The 16,316-nt window shown below is 39.2% G+C and overlaps 1 protein-coding gene across 2 annotated transcripts in view; it reads left to right on the forward strand.

Moving 5' to 3' along the window:
• The window catches only part of Jak2 (Janus kinase 2), a 65,936-nt gene that overhangs the window by 22,777 nt on the left and 26,843 nt on the right, over positions 1 to 16,316 (forward strand). The window contains exons 5-9 of one of the 2 annotated variants that reach the window (XM_021191216.2): positions 2,100 to 2,217; positions 4,033 to 4,178; positions 12,498 to 12,819; positions 13,723 to 13,842; positions 15,166 to 15,323. In XM_021191216.2, coding sequence (XP_021046875.1) covers positions 2,100 to 2,217; positions 4,033 to 4,178; positions 12,498 to 12,819; positions 13,723 to 13,842; positions 15,166 to 15,323 — 864 coding nt within the window. The remainder of the gene's footprint in view (positions 1 to 2,099; positions 2,218 to 4,032; positions 4,179 to 12,497; positions 12,820 to 13,722; positions 13,843 to 15,165; positions 15,324 to 16,316) is intronic. The other variant, XM_029536875.1, reaches the window with a different exon arrangement.

Below are 16,316 nucleotides of genomic sequence, written 5' to 3' on the forward strand. Positions count from 1 at the left end.
AAAGCCCTGGCTACCCTTTCTAGAGGACCCAGGTTCCATTCCTAGTACCTACATGGCAGCTCACAAATGTCTGTAGCTCAAGTTCCAGGGGGATCTGATGCCCTCTTCTGGCCTGTACACAAAATAAATATGCATATTTATTTTAGAAGAAAAACAAAAGTAATGGCTTTTTTACATACCGGTGGCCAGTTGTAAAAAAATAATGAAGCTTTCATAAAATAATTTTATAGCTTTAACTATTTGGTGATAATCAAAATAAGAAAAAAGGTCTGGAGAGATGGCTCAGCCGTTAAAGGCTAGGCTCACAACCATAAAATAAGAAAAAAAAAGACAATGTGGGTGTCTGAGTTTGCTTTTTAGCAGTATAATAAACATCATGACCAAAAGCAACCTAGGGGAGGAAAGGGTTTATTTCATCCTACAGTTTACAATCCATCCTGAAGATGGAACAGACACTCAAAGGAAGAGCTCCTAGAGGCAGGAGCTGATAGAGAGACCATGAAGAAACTAACTTACCTCCCCTGACTTGCTCAGATACCTTTTTAACACAACCTAGATTCATCTACCCAAAGGTGGTACCATCCACAGTGGGCTAGATCCTTCTATATTGATCACTAATCAGAAATTACTTGACTACAGACCAGTCTTATGGAGGCAATTTATAATTGACATTTCCATTCACAATATAGTGGTAGCTGTGTCAATTGACAAAACAAACAAACAAAACTTAACCAGAACAATGAATAAATTAGAAACCTAGATGGAAAATGAGAATATGATCTAACTAAGTATCCATGGTATGCTGGGCCTCTTTGGATATCAGATTTCATGTATGTTGGAGGCAAAGGACTTGAGTAAATATTTCTCCAAAGAAATGTTTGGCATGCAAATAGCTAATAGGCATTTGAAAAGATACCCAACATCATTAGTCCTGTGAGAAATGTAAATCAAATGTGCTATAGGTTAACAACCAATCCACTAAGATGGCAAAAGTAGACAGGCAAACAATGACAAATGTTGAAAATTATTTGTACTAATTCTCACTGTCAGTGAGAATAGGAAATGGTAATGGCACTTTTGGAAAAGATTGGCCATTTCTCCCAAAGATAAATACAGTGTTGCTAACATGAATCTCCAAAAAATTCTTCATAGAGTGTTATTCGTGTTAGCATAAGAACAGAAACAACTCAAATGCTTTTAAAGTGATGAGTGAATGAGTAAGATATGCACACCATACAGTTCAGTGTTAATTCATTAGAATGGAATAAAGTGCATGCTACAGTGTTGATGAAACTTACAAACATTATGCTAAGTAAATGTAATCACATAAAAAGACAACATACCAAAGCCATTATTTTGAGTATAAAGTGAGTAGAAGAGAATTTGTAAAGGTGGTAGCTTGTAGCTAGGGGTTAGCAGGGTGACCTACTTGAGTTTGATTGCTAATACCTATGAAAAAGAATAAAAATGTGAAATCAAATTGTGGTGATATTGGTACCACATTGAATACTACAGATCACTCAACACTTTAATGTGTAGACTGTATGTAGATAAATTACATCTCAAAGCTTTTAGTTTCAAAAGTGAATGTACTTAATTTTTCTTTGAATGATACATTTTAATGTTCATTTTCCTAAAAGGTGAAATTATTTGTGTGCACAGTAAATTTCACTTTTCGATGCCTTATTCGTGTTACTGAATGTAAGATCTTGCTGACCTTTATATCTACAATTCTCCAGTTCCCATTGATTGCTTCTCTTCTCCATCCTATGACTTATTACTCCAAGGTGGGCTGTGTGCTTTAACTTTAGGGTTGCTGCAGTCCCATGTGCTGCTGCTCTTGCTTGATGCTGTGTGTGTGTGTGTGTGTGTGTGTGTGTGTGTGTGTGTGTGTGTCTGTGTGTGTTCTCTTATGGAAACAAAGTATTATTCTAGGTAGCCCAGGATAGTCTCAAATTCATGCTTATCCTGCCTCAGCTCACTGGGTTGGGGTTACAGATGTGCTCCAGGATGCTATACTCTGTTTCTTATGTTTTCTGCTGACTTTATTATCATGTTATTATACAGAAAGCCTGATAGACTGTCTCGCTGTCTTACAGGTTCTACTTCCCTCATTGGTACTGCAGTGGCAGCAGCAGAACCTACAGATACGGAGTATCTCGTGGGGCTGAAGCTCCTCTTCTTGACGACTTTGTCATGTCTTACCTTTTTGCTCAGGTATAATTATATTATAGTTATATTAATCCTTTTTATATGTGTATTAAACCAGAAATTTCTTCCTATATAGTATGCATCTTAAGGAGGGTAAGTAAGTATCATGTGGGAAAACTGCAGTTCTGCCTGAGGCACCAGGTATAAAGTGATAAAGGGATAGTCTATTTGATAATAATTTTCCATCTCATGATTTACAGATGTATTTTATAATGATTCCTTGAATTGACCCTTCTGAAATCACTTTTTTTTCTTTTAGTATCTAAGTCATTTTAAGGATTTTCTTTTTAAAGGTAGCATAAATTTAACAACAGAATTCATGTGGCCATTGGATGGTAAAATTCTATAGAGGTTTTAATAAATAAATTTGGATACTTTTGTGTTTAAATGGTAGGCAGTAAAATGTAACAAGATTCATCTACCACATACAAAGTGAGCTGTAGTAGTTGGTAGGCCCCTCAAGGGAGGCTGGCCACATTTGATACTTAGAGTGGGAGCTATGTTCAGCTGTTTGTCCACCAGTATTATGATGATTCACTTCTGTAGTGTTATTTGAACACGTCACAAAGCATTCTTTTCTATTATTTTGAATTAAACAGTAATTGAAGTATTTTCTTTTTAAACTATTTTATTTTCATGGGCTACTACTTTTAACTATCCTATCAGGGAAAGAAACATGGGGAGACAAATTTATTGAAAAATAAAACAAAACAAAAATGAAACAAAGTGAAAAACAAAAACTTCTACTGCATCATTATGAGTGTCTAGTCATTCAAGAATACTTTCTGCCTGGTCCCAGGCAAGCTACCCATGCCAGTCTCTCTGAGGTGCCCCATGCTCTCTCTGCCTCATTCCTTCTATGTCTTTGCTCGGCTTTATGCCTGTCACAATGCCTTCATCATTAAAAAAATTAGGTTTCAAATTTTCTATGAAGCCTGGCGTGGTGACGCACGCCTTTAATCCCAGCACTCGGGAGGCAGAGGCAGGCGGATTTCTGAGTTCGAGGCCAGCCTGGTCTACAAAGTGAGTTCCAGGACAGCCAGGGCTATACAGAGAAACCTTGTCTCGAAAAAACAAAAACAAAAACAAAAAAAAACAAATTTTCTATGAAACCTTTTAATTATGCCAATTGCATACAATTTTAACAGTCTCTAGGTTCCTAAACTGTCTGCTGTGTGGTACTTCACATTATGTTACCTGACACTGTAATGGTCTGCTTTTATGTTTAGCTTCCAAGAAAAAAAGTCTGGTCTTTCTGATGGATTAAGACCACCTTCTATGTTTTTTTATATTCCACACAAACTCAGTACAATGCCTTCAATATGAATTGATGTCAGTGTACATTTGATTAATTAATAATTTATTTTAGTTTAGGCATTTTTAAAAATGTTTTAAAGATAAAGCTTTATGGCTGGGCAGTGGTGGTGCATGCCTTTAATCCCAACAGTTGAGAGGCAGAGGCAGGTGAATCTCTATGAGTTCCAGCCTATGTAGCAAACCTGGTCTACAGAGCAAGTTTGAGGACAGTCAGGACTACACAGAGAAACCCTGTCTGGAAAAACAAAACAAAACAAAACAAAACAAAACAAAACAAAAAACAAAAGAAGAGAGAAAGTAAGATAGGCTATGAACCCAGTTTAAATCAGTTTCTTTTTGTACATGAACCTTGGTTAATTCTTTGTGGTATAATGATTTAAAAATAAAAGCAGAACTTGATTTATTATTTTTACATGCATATTTTAGGAGCTACTTTATAACCTATAACATAATTAAATGTGATAGAAAAACCTGAGCCATGGCCTTATCGTTTCTGGTTTTCAGTGGCGGCATGATTTTGTTCATGGATGGATAAAAGTGCCCGTGACTCATGAAACTCAGGAAGAATGTCTTGGGATGGCAGTGTTAGACATGATGAGAATAGCTAAGGAGAAGGACCAGACTCCACTGGCTGTCTATAACTCTGTCAGGTAATTTCCTCTCATAAAGCGTTAGATATTTTGTATAGTTTACTTGTATTTCCTGTGTTCAGGTTTTGATTTTATACTAAAATATGGAGGGGTTATGGAGATGGCCCAGTGGGTGACGTACTTACTGCACAGACACAAAGGCCTGAGTTCATATCCCTGAGCCCACATAAACGCCAGGATGGCAGTGTACCCCTGTAACTGTAGGTGGGTAGGTCAAGGCAGACAGATCTCAGGGTGTGGCTGACCACCATTTAGCACAGTCCACACAGTGAGACAGGTCCAGGCTCGGTAAGAGACTGCCTCATAAAATAAGGTCGAGGGGGCTAGAGAGGTGGCTTCCCAGGTAGAGGTGCTCACTACACTGGCTTGCTGACCTGAGTTTGATCCCTGAAGCCCACATGAAGGTAGAAGGAGAGCACTGACCTAAGAGAGTTATCTCTGACCTGCAGGCAAGTGCTGTGGTGGTGCCCCCAAATATATCATGGACAGGTCCACAACAATATAAAGTAAAGCTTTAAAATAGGGTCTGCACTGGGGAGCACTGGCTGACTTCCCAGGCTTGGGGATTCTCCACACCCACATAGTAGCTCAGGCAATTGGAACCCCAGTCCAATTAGGTGGGAAGTCACCCACCTTGACTCTGACCCCCTTGAGGTTGCATAGCACATACACCAGCACATACACGCGTGCTCCCCACATAGACCACACACATTTGGCATGTACACTCGTGCTCCCCACATAGACTGCTCAGAAACTAAATAAAAAGGGGCAAACTTTTTCCTACTACAGCGCATACTCTGCAGAAGAGATTGAGTTTTCAGGTTATATACCATCACAGGTGCTCATCATTTGGTTTACGTGTTCTGAAAAGACTAGGTAAGTTCAGAATAATGGAAAAAATACTACAAAGCATAGTATTTCATGCCTAGTTCTTACATTGTGCACATGATCTGAAGCGATAGTTTTCAAGTCATGGTTCATAACTTATGCATATTAGACTTCTATCTGGCAAATAACTCAGAAGATTTGGATTCTGAGTGTGAGGGGGCACACAACAGTGAAGTTTATACAAGGGATCTGGACTTAACCATCTGCATATTGGATTTTAAGAGTCATGATGGACTCTTACAGACCAGCCCTAGTGGCTGTAAGATGTCTGCTTTAAAGAATATACATGCATTTATATATACATTATATATATGTGTGTGTGTGTATGTGTGTGCATATATATGGTGTTATGTATATTGTGTGTACATGTGTGTGTCTGTGTGTGTGAAGCGGTTGCATACCACCTCCCAGTGAGTGACTCAGTTAGTTGCTCCTTGCTGAGTGACCTCAGAGCACGTCCACATCTTGCTTGTAGGAGAGAAGCTTCTTTGTTTCCTTCCTTGGTCTGTAAGTATTCTTGCTTTGTTTTTAGATGTCTTATTAGGCCTTGACACAGAAAGGAGGCTATAAAGCCTGATTTTAGGAACTCACTTAGAAATCTAAATGATTCAATGTAAAGGGAAACAAAAACATTCTATTTTGCACTCAGGGCTCGATTGCTGTTAAAATACAGACTGACAGGAAGGGGAGAGCCCAGGATGGCTTCAGAGTCACTGTGGAGCTCAAAAGGCTTACACTTGTGGTCCTTCTACCACTGCCTCCCAGGTACTGGGACTTCAGCATGTGTCACTCTGCCTGCTTATATAGATTGATTTTCTTGATTCTTTTAGCCCTCTCATGGAATGGGGCTATAAACCTGTATACAAGATTTTTTATTTTAAATTACCTTTCTGCCTTTTATTAGTGTTTATTAACTGTACAGTGTAATAGTTTCCTTTTATTTTCATATGTGAATATCCACCTCACGTCTGTCCAAATAATCCCATTCTATTCGTGGGAATTTTGGAATTTTGGTGTCTTTTAAAAAACAGAAATATGATAAGAATGTTTTTATTTAAATCCCCATTGAAGGATATGGGGCGGCTTCAGACTGTCCATAGCAGTTAACGATGATTTGCCTCATGCTCTAGCAGAGATTTGATTTTGCCATCTGCGTATAGTTTCTGCAATTTCATGATGTTTGGAATTCTGGGAACTTTTTAGAAGGTGTATAAGAAGCAGTGTATTAAAGGGCCCTAAGAAGCAGGGTGAGTTGTTGTTGGTTGGTATTTGGTTTGTTGTTGGCTGTGATTCGTTGAGTACTCATGTGCACAGAAGAAAAAGAAATCAGATATCCTGATGGAGGAGATCAAACTTGGGCCAAGGAACTTGACACCCCTAATCAACAGGAAGTGGGGTAACAATAACATCATCACCTTTCCAACCCCTGACTTCATTCAGGGTTCTTTCCTCGCTCCCCTCTCTTTCCTTTCTCTTATCTAGTGGTAGGGCACTGAAAGGGTGGAAGAAAAGGGGTGGAAAAGGGTGGAAAAAAGGACACACAAGTAGCACAGAACAGGTACAGTCCTACTTTGTGTTTTTTCAGAAACTCTGGACTCTGCCTATGAGAGGAAATATTCTAGTCATTTTTTGTTTCCTTAACTTTAAAAATTGATAATTATTAACTAGTCATAAGGGTTTTTATATACTTTCAAATAGCTTATTTAAATGCAACTGACATATCACAATGTATACATATTTAAAACTATTAAACTTTTTAAGTACATTCACAACATTTTATAAAGAGGGTCACACAATCTTCAAAATATTCCTTCCTTCCTTAAAGAAACTGTCTTAGTCAGGGTTTCTATTCCTGCACAAACATCATGACCAAGAAGCAAGTTGGGGAGGAAAGGGTTTATTCAGCTTACATTTCCATACTGCTGTTGATCACCAAAGGATGCAGGACTGGAACTCAAGCAGGTCAGAAAGCAGGAGCTGATGCAGAAGCCATNGAGGGATGTTCTTTACTGGCTTGCCTCCCCAGGCTTGCTCAGTCCACTCTCTTATAGAACCCAAGACTACCAGCCCAGAGATGGCACCACCCACAAGGGGCCCTCCCCCTTGATCACTAATTGAGAAAATGCCTTACAGCTGGATCTCATGGAGGCATTTCCCCAACTGAAGCTCCTTTCTCTGTGATAACTCCAGCTGTGTCAAGTTGACACAAAGCTACCCAGTACAATTGACCCCTTGTCAACTTGACACACAAACACATCACTAGTAAGCCTCAACCCTTAGTTCTTATTCATCCCCAAGATCTTAAATAACTTTAAAAGTCCCACAGTCTTCGAAAGTTCTTAAAATTTCAATCTCTCTTAAAATCCAAAGTATTTACAATTAAAAGTCTCTTAACTGTGGGTTCCACTAAAATACTTCCTTCAAGAGGGAAAAGCATCAGGGCACAGTCACAATCAAAAGCAAAATCAAAATCTCCAAGCATCCAATGTCTGGGATCCAACTAATGATCTTCTGGGCTCCTCCAAGGGCTTGGGTCACTTCTCCAGCCATGTCCTTCGTAGCACACGGCTTGTCTTCTAGGCTCCAGCTCCCTGTATTTCACTGCTGCTGCTGTTCTTGGTGGTCATCTCATGGTACTGGCATCTCCAAAACGCTGATGTGACCCCTTCAGTCCTGGGCCATCAATTGAAATTGAGGCTGTACCTTCACCAATGGCCTTCCATGGCCTCAGCTGTTCTGCGTGACCCCTTCATGCCTTCAAAACCAGTACCACATAGGTAACTCTTCTTACACATTACCAAGTCCAGCCACAGCACAAGGTACAACCTTGGCTATCTCTGGAACACAGCCTCTGTGCTCTCAGAAAACACTTCCCAGAAGATGTCACCTCAATGATGCTGGTCTCTTCTTAGTCACTGCTAATTCCTTAGTTCCAGCTAACCAACATCAATAGTCCCAGTAAGGAAAACATTTCACTTTAGTGGTTCTGGTATCTTGTTAATCACAGCTGATTCTTCAGCTCCAGCTAACCAGAACCACAGAATCTTCACAATCCAAAATAGCAATGGCCCTGAAAAGAGTCTTTAATTTTCCCTCTGAAATTACACAAGCCAGGCCTCCATCCTCTGCTCTGTTCTCAACATTATCTTCCAAGCTCCTACACAACATTCCAAAGAGCTCTTAACACGGAATGGATCTTCTGGCCCAAAGTTCCAAAGACCTTCCACAGTCCTCCCCAAAACATGGTCAGGTTGTCACAGGAATACCCCACTCATCTGGTACCAATTTGTCTTAGGGTTTCTATTCCTGCACAAACATCATGACCAAGAAGCAAGTTGGGGAGGAAAGGGTTTATTCGGCTTACATTTCCATACTGCTGTTGATCACCAAAGGATGCAGGACTGGAACTCAAGCAGGTCAGAAAGCAGGAGCTGATGCAGAAGCCATNGAGGGATGTTCTTTACTGGCTTGCCTCCCCAGGCTTGCTCAGTCCACTCTCTTATAGAACCCAAGACTACCAGCCCAGAGATGGCACCACCCACAAGGGGCCCTCCCCCTTGATCACTAATTGAGAAAATGCCTTACAGCTGGATCTCATGGAGGCATTTCCCCAACTGAAGCTCCTTTCTCTGTGACAACTCCAGCTGTGTCAAGTTGACACAAAGCTACCCAGTACAGAAACTCCACTGGATTTGTGTTTCAGCCCTGGTCCTCCTTTCCCTAGACTCTGGCAACCAGTCATCTATCTCTGTCTTTCTGCATTTGCTTATTTTGGTCTTTTTATATAAATCGAACCATACATGGAGTGGCATTTTCCTGAGACTGACTTCTTCTGATGTTTTCTCTAAGTTTTTAATTTTTTCATTATTAATGCAAGTGTATGAAGGTGTGGGTTTGTGCATGCCATGTGGAGGTCAGAGGACAGCTCTCAGGGATCATTTCTCCTCCTTCATTGTGAGCGCTGGTGATATAACTCAGGAGTGGGCTTGCATGGCAGGTGCTGTTACCCACTGAGACCTCTTGCCAGCCTTAGAATAGTGCTCTCCAGGTTCAAAAGTACAATAGCCTGTATCAGATATTCCATTCCTTTTTATTGGCAACATACCACGTTCTGCTCACCTGTCATCATTCGATGGAAAGTTTGATTGTTCCCACTTTTTGACTCTTTGAGTGTAATGCTTCTGTGATGCTTTGAGAATATGGATTTTATTTAAATATTTAGAAGTAGAATTTCTATTCATATGATAATTCAAATTTACCTTCTTGAGAAATGCAGCTCTATCATTTTATATTCCCATGAATGATACAAAAACTTCCTAAATTCTTCGACACCTGTTAGTGTTTATCTTTTTTGTTTGTTATGTTCTTGAGGCAAGGTTTTTCTACATAGCTGTGACTAACATAGAACGCAGTGTGTAAACCAGGGTGGACTAGAGTGCACAGAGGTGAGCCTGCCTTTGCCACACTTGAGGTAGGATTAAAAGCGTGTGCCACTGTGCCCTGCGTGTTATTTGTCTCTTTGTGTCCTGGTAGGGGTAGTGGTGTCTAAGTGTGGGTTGGGTGTCATTTTCCCAGCGACTGCTGATGATTTGTGCCACTGTGCCCTGTGTGTTATTTGTCTCTTTGTGTCCTGGTAGGGATAGTGGTGTCTAAGTGTGGGCTTGGTGTCATTTTCCCAGCGACTGCTGATGATTTAGTAGCTTTTGAAAAGCTTATTGACCAAATGCATATCTTCTCTGAAGATTGTTCATTTAAATTCTTGGTCATTTTTAAAGTGAGTAATTTATATTCACTTTAAATTTATTTAAATAAATAAATACATTTATATTTCATTGTTGTGTTTAATTTTTTTTTATATTCTGGATGCAAGATAAATCTCCCACATTTTAAAAACTTACAAATGCTTTTTCATAATTTGTGAATTATTATCTTTTAAATTTCTTGATTGAATTATTTGTAGAACTAAAGTGAGGAGATGTAATATTAGAGGTGAAATGAATGAAGTGTGAGCTGATCACAAATTAGGACATGGTAGTGCCTCCTCCAGGACATGTGGTGGTTGGGTTACTATGAGAAAAATGAGAGAGCGAGCGAGAGAGCGAGAGCGAGAGCGAGAGCGAGAGAGAGAGAGAGAGAGAGAGAGAGAGATTGATTGATTTCGAAGAGAAAGTCAAGGACTGTAAGGAAAGGTAGAACAAAAGGTAAATGAGGTTCCCAGGGCTGCAGAAATGGGTGAATTGTGGTATGTCCCACTTATTCCTACTTAGCATGGGTAAACTGACTTGCCTGTGATGGGTATGAGCTAGAGCATTGTGATCAGGGGTGGAGAAAAGCAAGTGAGAGAGGTAATGGAGAGAAAAAGACAGTGGATAAGAAGATGGTCCACATCGAGTCTTGAGGAATTACACAGTATTTACTCACAAAGCACAAATACCACTAATCCAAAACGGAGATCGAAAAGGAATGGACAAGGAGATACAGAGACTTTGGAGGAGAGAGAGAGATAGTTGTGTTGAATGCTGCTGAAATTGGCTAGGAAAAACAGAAGGCATGTTTAGTAAGGAGGGAGGCTTTCCTGACCTTAGCAGGAACCCTTCCCTTCCCTTGGGTGAGGCCCTGGAGCCTTGCTGGCTTGAGCTGAGAAATACAGGCAAGAGCATGGAACTGACTCCTTAACTCTTTCACCCAGGACACGGTACTCTAGCTGCGGGAACATGAATCAAGGCAAGCTTAAATTTAATATGGGAAGGACGTTAGTATTTAAACACGTGGGTAGAGAAGAGAGATAGTACACCAAATAAGGTTGACAGGGTCTCTCGCTCACGCTCTCGCTCTGTGTGTGTGTGTATGTGTGTGTGTGTGTGTGTGTGTGTGTGTGTTATAGGAAGGGAGAGGTATGAGTGGGTGATACATGTGAAAGAATTAGCTTTTATCTGTCAGGTTTATATCTCATTTATTGCATTGTTGGGAAGGAGAAGAAAATGAGCATGAATGTATACAGATTTGTTAGCAGAAATCTTAAAGAATTCCTCGTTAGAGGACTCTCACCCCAGCAGGCATACACAGTCTGCATGAAGCCATAAAAGCATTTGTTGAGAAAGAATGCAGGAGGAATATTGCTGGGGTTTGAAACAGAAAACCGTTTGGTTTAGAATAGCTGTGGAACTTGGGTGGGACAGAGACGTGTAAGAGTGTGCTTGACGGCGCTGTTGGAAACTTGTAATTATCAACCTAGAACATAACCCAGTTGCCCTCTAAAGTAGCTTTCACTAGCAATTGTGGCTACTTGACCTCACAACTTTGAGAGCCACAAGAGGCCTTATACGAAGTAGAAAAAGGTATAAGCTATGATGCTTTGGTAATAATACCAGACAATTCCAAAAAATAGGAAAAAATTCTGATTTTTAAAATATTTGCTTATATTTATGGTATATCTATAATATTATTATAGCCAATTTCAAGATAGCATCCTGATGTCACTGAATGTAGATTGAGGAGCTCTGGCCCTGCCTCACCACTCACATTTGAAGGCATAGACATTGGTAAACTCACATGGAAGTTTAAAAATAATTAAATTATGGCTTTTGACTGTTTATTGACTACATGTTTAATGACATTTGATTATAAAATATATAACTGAAATTTTAGTGACTTTTTAGCAGTCAGCTAAGAATCTTTTAAAATGATGAGTACTTCGTCTAAGACTGCTCTAGAATTTCATTGGTGGAAAATAAATAGGCCCAGAATGGTGTAGGTGATGCTATGAAGTGGTGCCCACAATATTGTGAGAACAGAGGGTGGAACCCCTATCTCACCTCTAGAACAAATACCAGACCACTCTCCTCTCATAAGAACTAGCCAGTTAAGAGATGGATGTTCAGAGTAAAGGTTAGCATGGGAATTTAATGTAGTTGTACTTTAGAAACACAGCTATCTTCTCAAGGCTATTGTACGTAGAAATGAATATACAGAAGAACTGCAAAATTTCTAAACGGAATTGTTTTAATTAGAATGAAATTATTAGGACTTATTGAAGCTAAGCTCACAAAATAATACAAACAATAAAGTGTGTTTATATAGCAAGCTGTAGTGTCCAGCCATGAATGCTTGCAGAATTCAGATAAAATTTAGAGTATAGCATTATAGGAAATAAATGCCCAAACTTATAAATCATTTCAGGCATATAAGATAGAGAAAACAAGCTTTTATAGATTTTATTATTATCTAGACAGAGTACTCATTGCACTTTGGGAAGAAAATTAATATGTCATATTATAAACTGTTGTCACCAAAAGAATGCCTATCAGATGAGAATTTAAGGCTTCGTGCATATATATCAGATGGTAGTTATGTTGAACCTGCTTATTGTGGAAGAAGGCAGGAACTAATCTCCTGAATTTGTTTTGTTTGCTGTGTACTTGTTATTTCTAGCTACAAGACATTCTTACCAAAGTGCATTCGAGCGAAGATCCAAGACTATCACATTTTAACCCGAAAGCGAATAAGGTACAGATTTCGCAGATTCATTCAGCAATTCAGTCAATGTAAAGCCACTGCCAGGAACCTAAAACTTAAGTATCTTATAAACCTGGAAACCCTGCAGTCTGCCTTCTACACAGAACAGTTTGAAGTAAAAGAATCTGCAAGAGGTCCTTCAGGTGAGGAGATTTTTGCAACCATTATAATAACTGGAAACGGTGGAATTCAGTGGTCAAGAGGGAAACATAAGGAAAGTGAGACACTGACAGAACAGGTAATCCTAATGATACATTCTTGCTCTTTCTTCTTTAAGTAGAATGCCCATAAAAGCAAAGTAAATGTGGTTTTTTGAGTAAATTCTTGCCATTCTCTGCTGATAGAAATTTTATTTATGTAAAAAATGTTGTAACTATAGTTTGTATCACAATGTTCTTAAATGTTTTGTTAATTTTTGTGGCAAAATAATTAGTAATGCCTTACAGTTTCAGAAAAAGATTGAATTCTCTAAGTGATTTAACGTTAACATTGTTTCCTTTATTCTTTAACTTATGAAATTTAAGTACAATCATAAGACTAATCGATTTTGATAATATAATTAGTTCTATTATATTTACATTGTAGCACTTAAACTTGTTCACATGTATCATTTGTATATGATTTTAGCAATTTAGTATATTAATTTTTAAAATAGTTGGTAATTCTCTACTTTTCTGACATTCATTCTTTTTAATATTAACTGGGTTAAGTTCTGTATCACACTGTCATACTTTAATGTTCTCACTTTCTTTAGTATGTGTGTTTTTATTTAAGAGTTATTTATTTTATATATGTAAGTACACTGTCACTCTATTCAGACACACCAGAAGAGGCCATCTGATCCCATTACAGATGGTTGTGAGCCACCATGTGGTTGCTGGGAATTGAACTCAGGACCTCTGGAAGAGCAACCAGTGCTCTTAATTGCTGAGCCATCTCTCCAGCCCCTAGTGCTCTCATTTTAAAGTCAATACAAGAAGCATGAACTTCATCTTCAGGTTCAATATTTCGGAGAAGTAATCTCATTCAATGCCTATAGCTTGCTGTCAGCATCCCTTTAAGGAACTTGAAGTGGCTATCAGCACCCTCTCAGGCTTTGTTTGAAATGTCACTGTACCTTCCTAAATGTTCTTGATTACAGGATTTACAGTTATATTGTGATTTTCCTGATATTATTGATGTCAGTATTAAGCAAGCAAACCAGGAATGCTCAAATGAAAGTAGAATTGTAACTGTCCATAAACAAGATGGTAAAGTTTTGGTAAGTTTGTATTATACATTAGTAATGTTTCCATTTTACAATTTTTCAGAAGTATAATAGAGTCTTAGTATCAAAAGTTACTTAAGTATTTTGATTATAGCTGTAAGTATGCTCTAAAGCTTGCCAGCCCAGCAAACCCCTTATTGTATGCAGATCTGGGAACTAGAGGAAAGGCAGGCAGGCAGGCAGGAGGAGGCGCCCTTCTGTGATGCTCAAGTCATCACTTCTCTGATGCTGATTCCGCTAGTGTTCAGATTCCCGTGTTTGTCTGGTTTTCCCATGTGTATCATCTGGAGTATCTGTTGGCATTCTCTTGGAGATTGTGCAATTTAGAAATTAATTTGAAATTTCTGTGCTTGTTTTGTTTTTGTTTTTCATGAGACAGGGTCTCACTATGTGGCTTTGGTTGTCCTGTAAACCAGGCTGGCCTTGAATTCACAGAGATCCCAAGTGCTGGGCTTAAAGGCATATGCCATTGTGCCCAGTTTAGGAGATATATTTATATTTTTATAATTTTGAATTTCCTCATCCAAGAACATACTTCATTTTGTGCAGATGTGTTACATTGTACAAGAGTTTTGTTTTGTTTTTTTTTTTTGGTTTTTCGAGTCAGAGTTTCTCTGTGTAGCCCTGGCTGTCCTGGAACTCACTTTGTAGACCAGGTTGGCCTTGAACTCAGAAATCCGCCTGCCTCTGCCTCCCGAGTGCTGGGATTAAAGGTGTGTGCCACCACGCCCAGCTTGTACAAGAGTATTTTGAAACTTCTAACAATCATTTTCAAATTTTTGCTGCTATAAATAGGGCTTTTAAAAAAAGTATTCAATTACATTGATTATTTTGATAAATGGAAAATAAGTACTTTTTAAGTATGTGTTTGTGCTTTTCTATTAGGTAAAGTGCCATATTTTTGATTGATTATATGTTCATATGTATATATTTTAATAAAAAAATCACAGCATACTTCCATATCCTAACACATGTATTTTAGTCTGAGTAGTATATAAAAATAAATGTTTGTACTTATAATTAATCTCAACTTTAATGTATAAGATTCTGACTGACTCTCGCAGGGTCATTGAAGTGTAGAGTTAAGTTATGAATGTTGAGTGACTAACTGGGAAGGTGAGCTAAGCCTGTGTTTGGGAGGGTTTTACATATCAGATAGAAGGATCTGTTACATGATGCTGGGGAACTAACTGGAAGTTACAAAAAAATATTTGAACAATTTAGAGGAAATCAACCAGAATAGAGTATAGAGAATTTCCAGCATTAGACCTTAATTGGTTTTTTAATTCCATGGTTTTCCTTTTCTTTTCTGATTAGGAAATAGAACTTAGCTCATTAAAAGAAGCCCTGTCATTCGTGTCATTAATTGATGGGTATTACAGACTAACTGCGGATGCGCACCATTACCTCTGTAAAGAGGTGGCTCCTCCAGCTGTGCTCGAGAACATACACAGCAACTGCCATGGCCCAATATCGTGAGTAATGAATGCCAAGTTTCACAGGGCAGTTCTAGGAGCTGGCTGGTAGGTTAGCATAAGGACTGTGTAAGTCCGAATTCCAGGCACTCCAGTACATGGCCGATCTAACAGATGAGACAGGCAGGCACATCCTGAGAGCTTCCGGGCCAGACAGACAGCTGAGTGCTGCTGGCTCAGTGAGAGACCTTTCCTCAAAGCAACAAGATGGTTGTTAGGAAGACAGTGACACGCTGTCCTGGTCTCCAGAGAGATACTTCTCAGAGGGAAATGTTTTACAGTCACACAATCATTTCTCACCTGAAGGGCCCACATTCGTGGTGTGATTGGCTGCATATCCAAAATAGTCTTAAAGACATTGTGTCTGCCTAGAACTATAGCTCAGTGTGCAGTCTGGCACTGAAAGCAAACAAATGAAGACCCCTCCTGTTTATATTTTATTACTTTTGAAATACTGTGAAGAAACCTCAGTGATAAATTTGAAGTTTGACCTTAGTTTTGAATAGTCTAACCCCTACTGAAGCTTAACTACAAAACGTGCTTTCTACCCATGCTTCTAGGTCAGTGCTGTGCAGGGAAACTTTCCACAGGGCCGAAACGCTCACTGTTTGGACATTCTAATTAAATATAGTTTGAATTTATACTTATTTTAATTTCTTTACCTTTCAATTCCCAAGACTAAGAATTACTGTTCTAGTTTGCTTTCTGTTGCTGAGCAGAAGCAACTTGAAGAGAAAAGGCCTTTTAATTGGCTTACAGTCCAGGTCATAGTCCATCATCGAGGGAATCAGAGCAAGCGCTCAAACAAGAATGGACGCAGAAACCATGAAAACCCTGCTTCCTTTCTCACTCTCCTTGTTTATGGGCAGCCTGCTCTCTCATACAAACCAGGACCACCTGCCTCAGGAAAGCACCACATAGAGTAGGCGGCACCCTTAACAGTCCACATCCCTTAACAGTCAAGATGATCCCCCGGACAGGCCACAGGCCAGT

This window comes from Mus pahari, chromosome 1 (genome assembly GCF_900095145.1).
Source record: "Mus pahari chromosome 1, PAHARI_EIJ_v1.1, whole genome shotgun sequence".
In the NCBI taxonomy this organism is placed as follows: domain Eukaryota; kingdom Metazoa; phylum Chordata; class Mammalia; order Rodentia; family Muridae; genus Mus; species Mus pahari.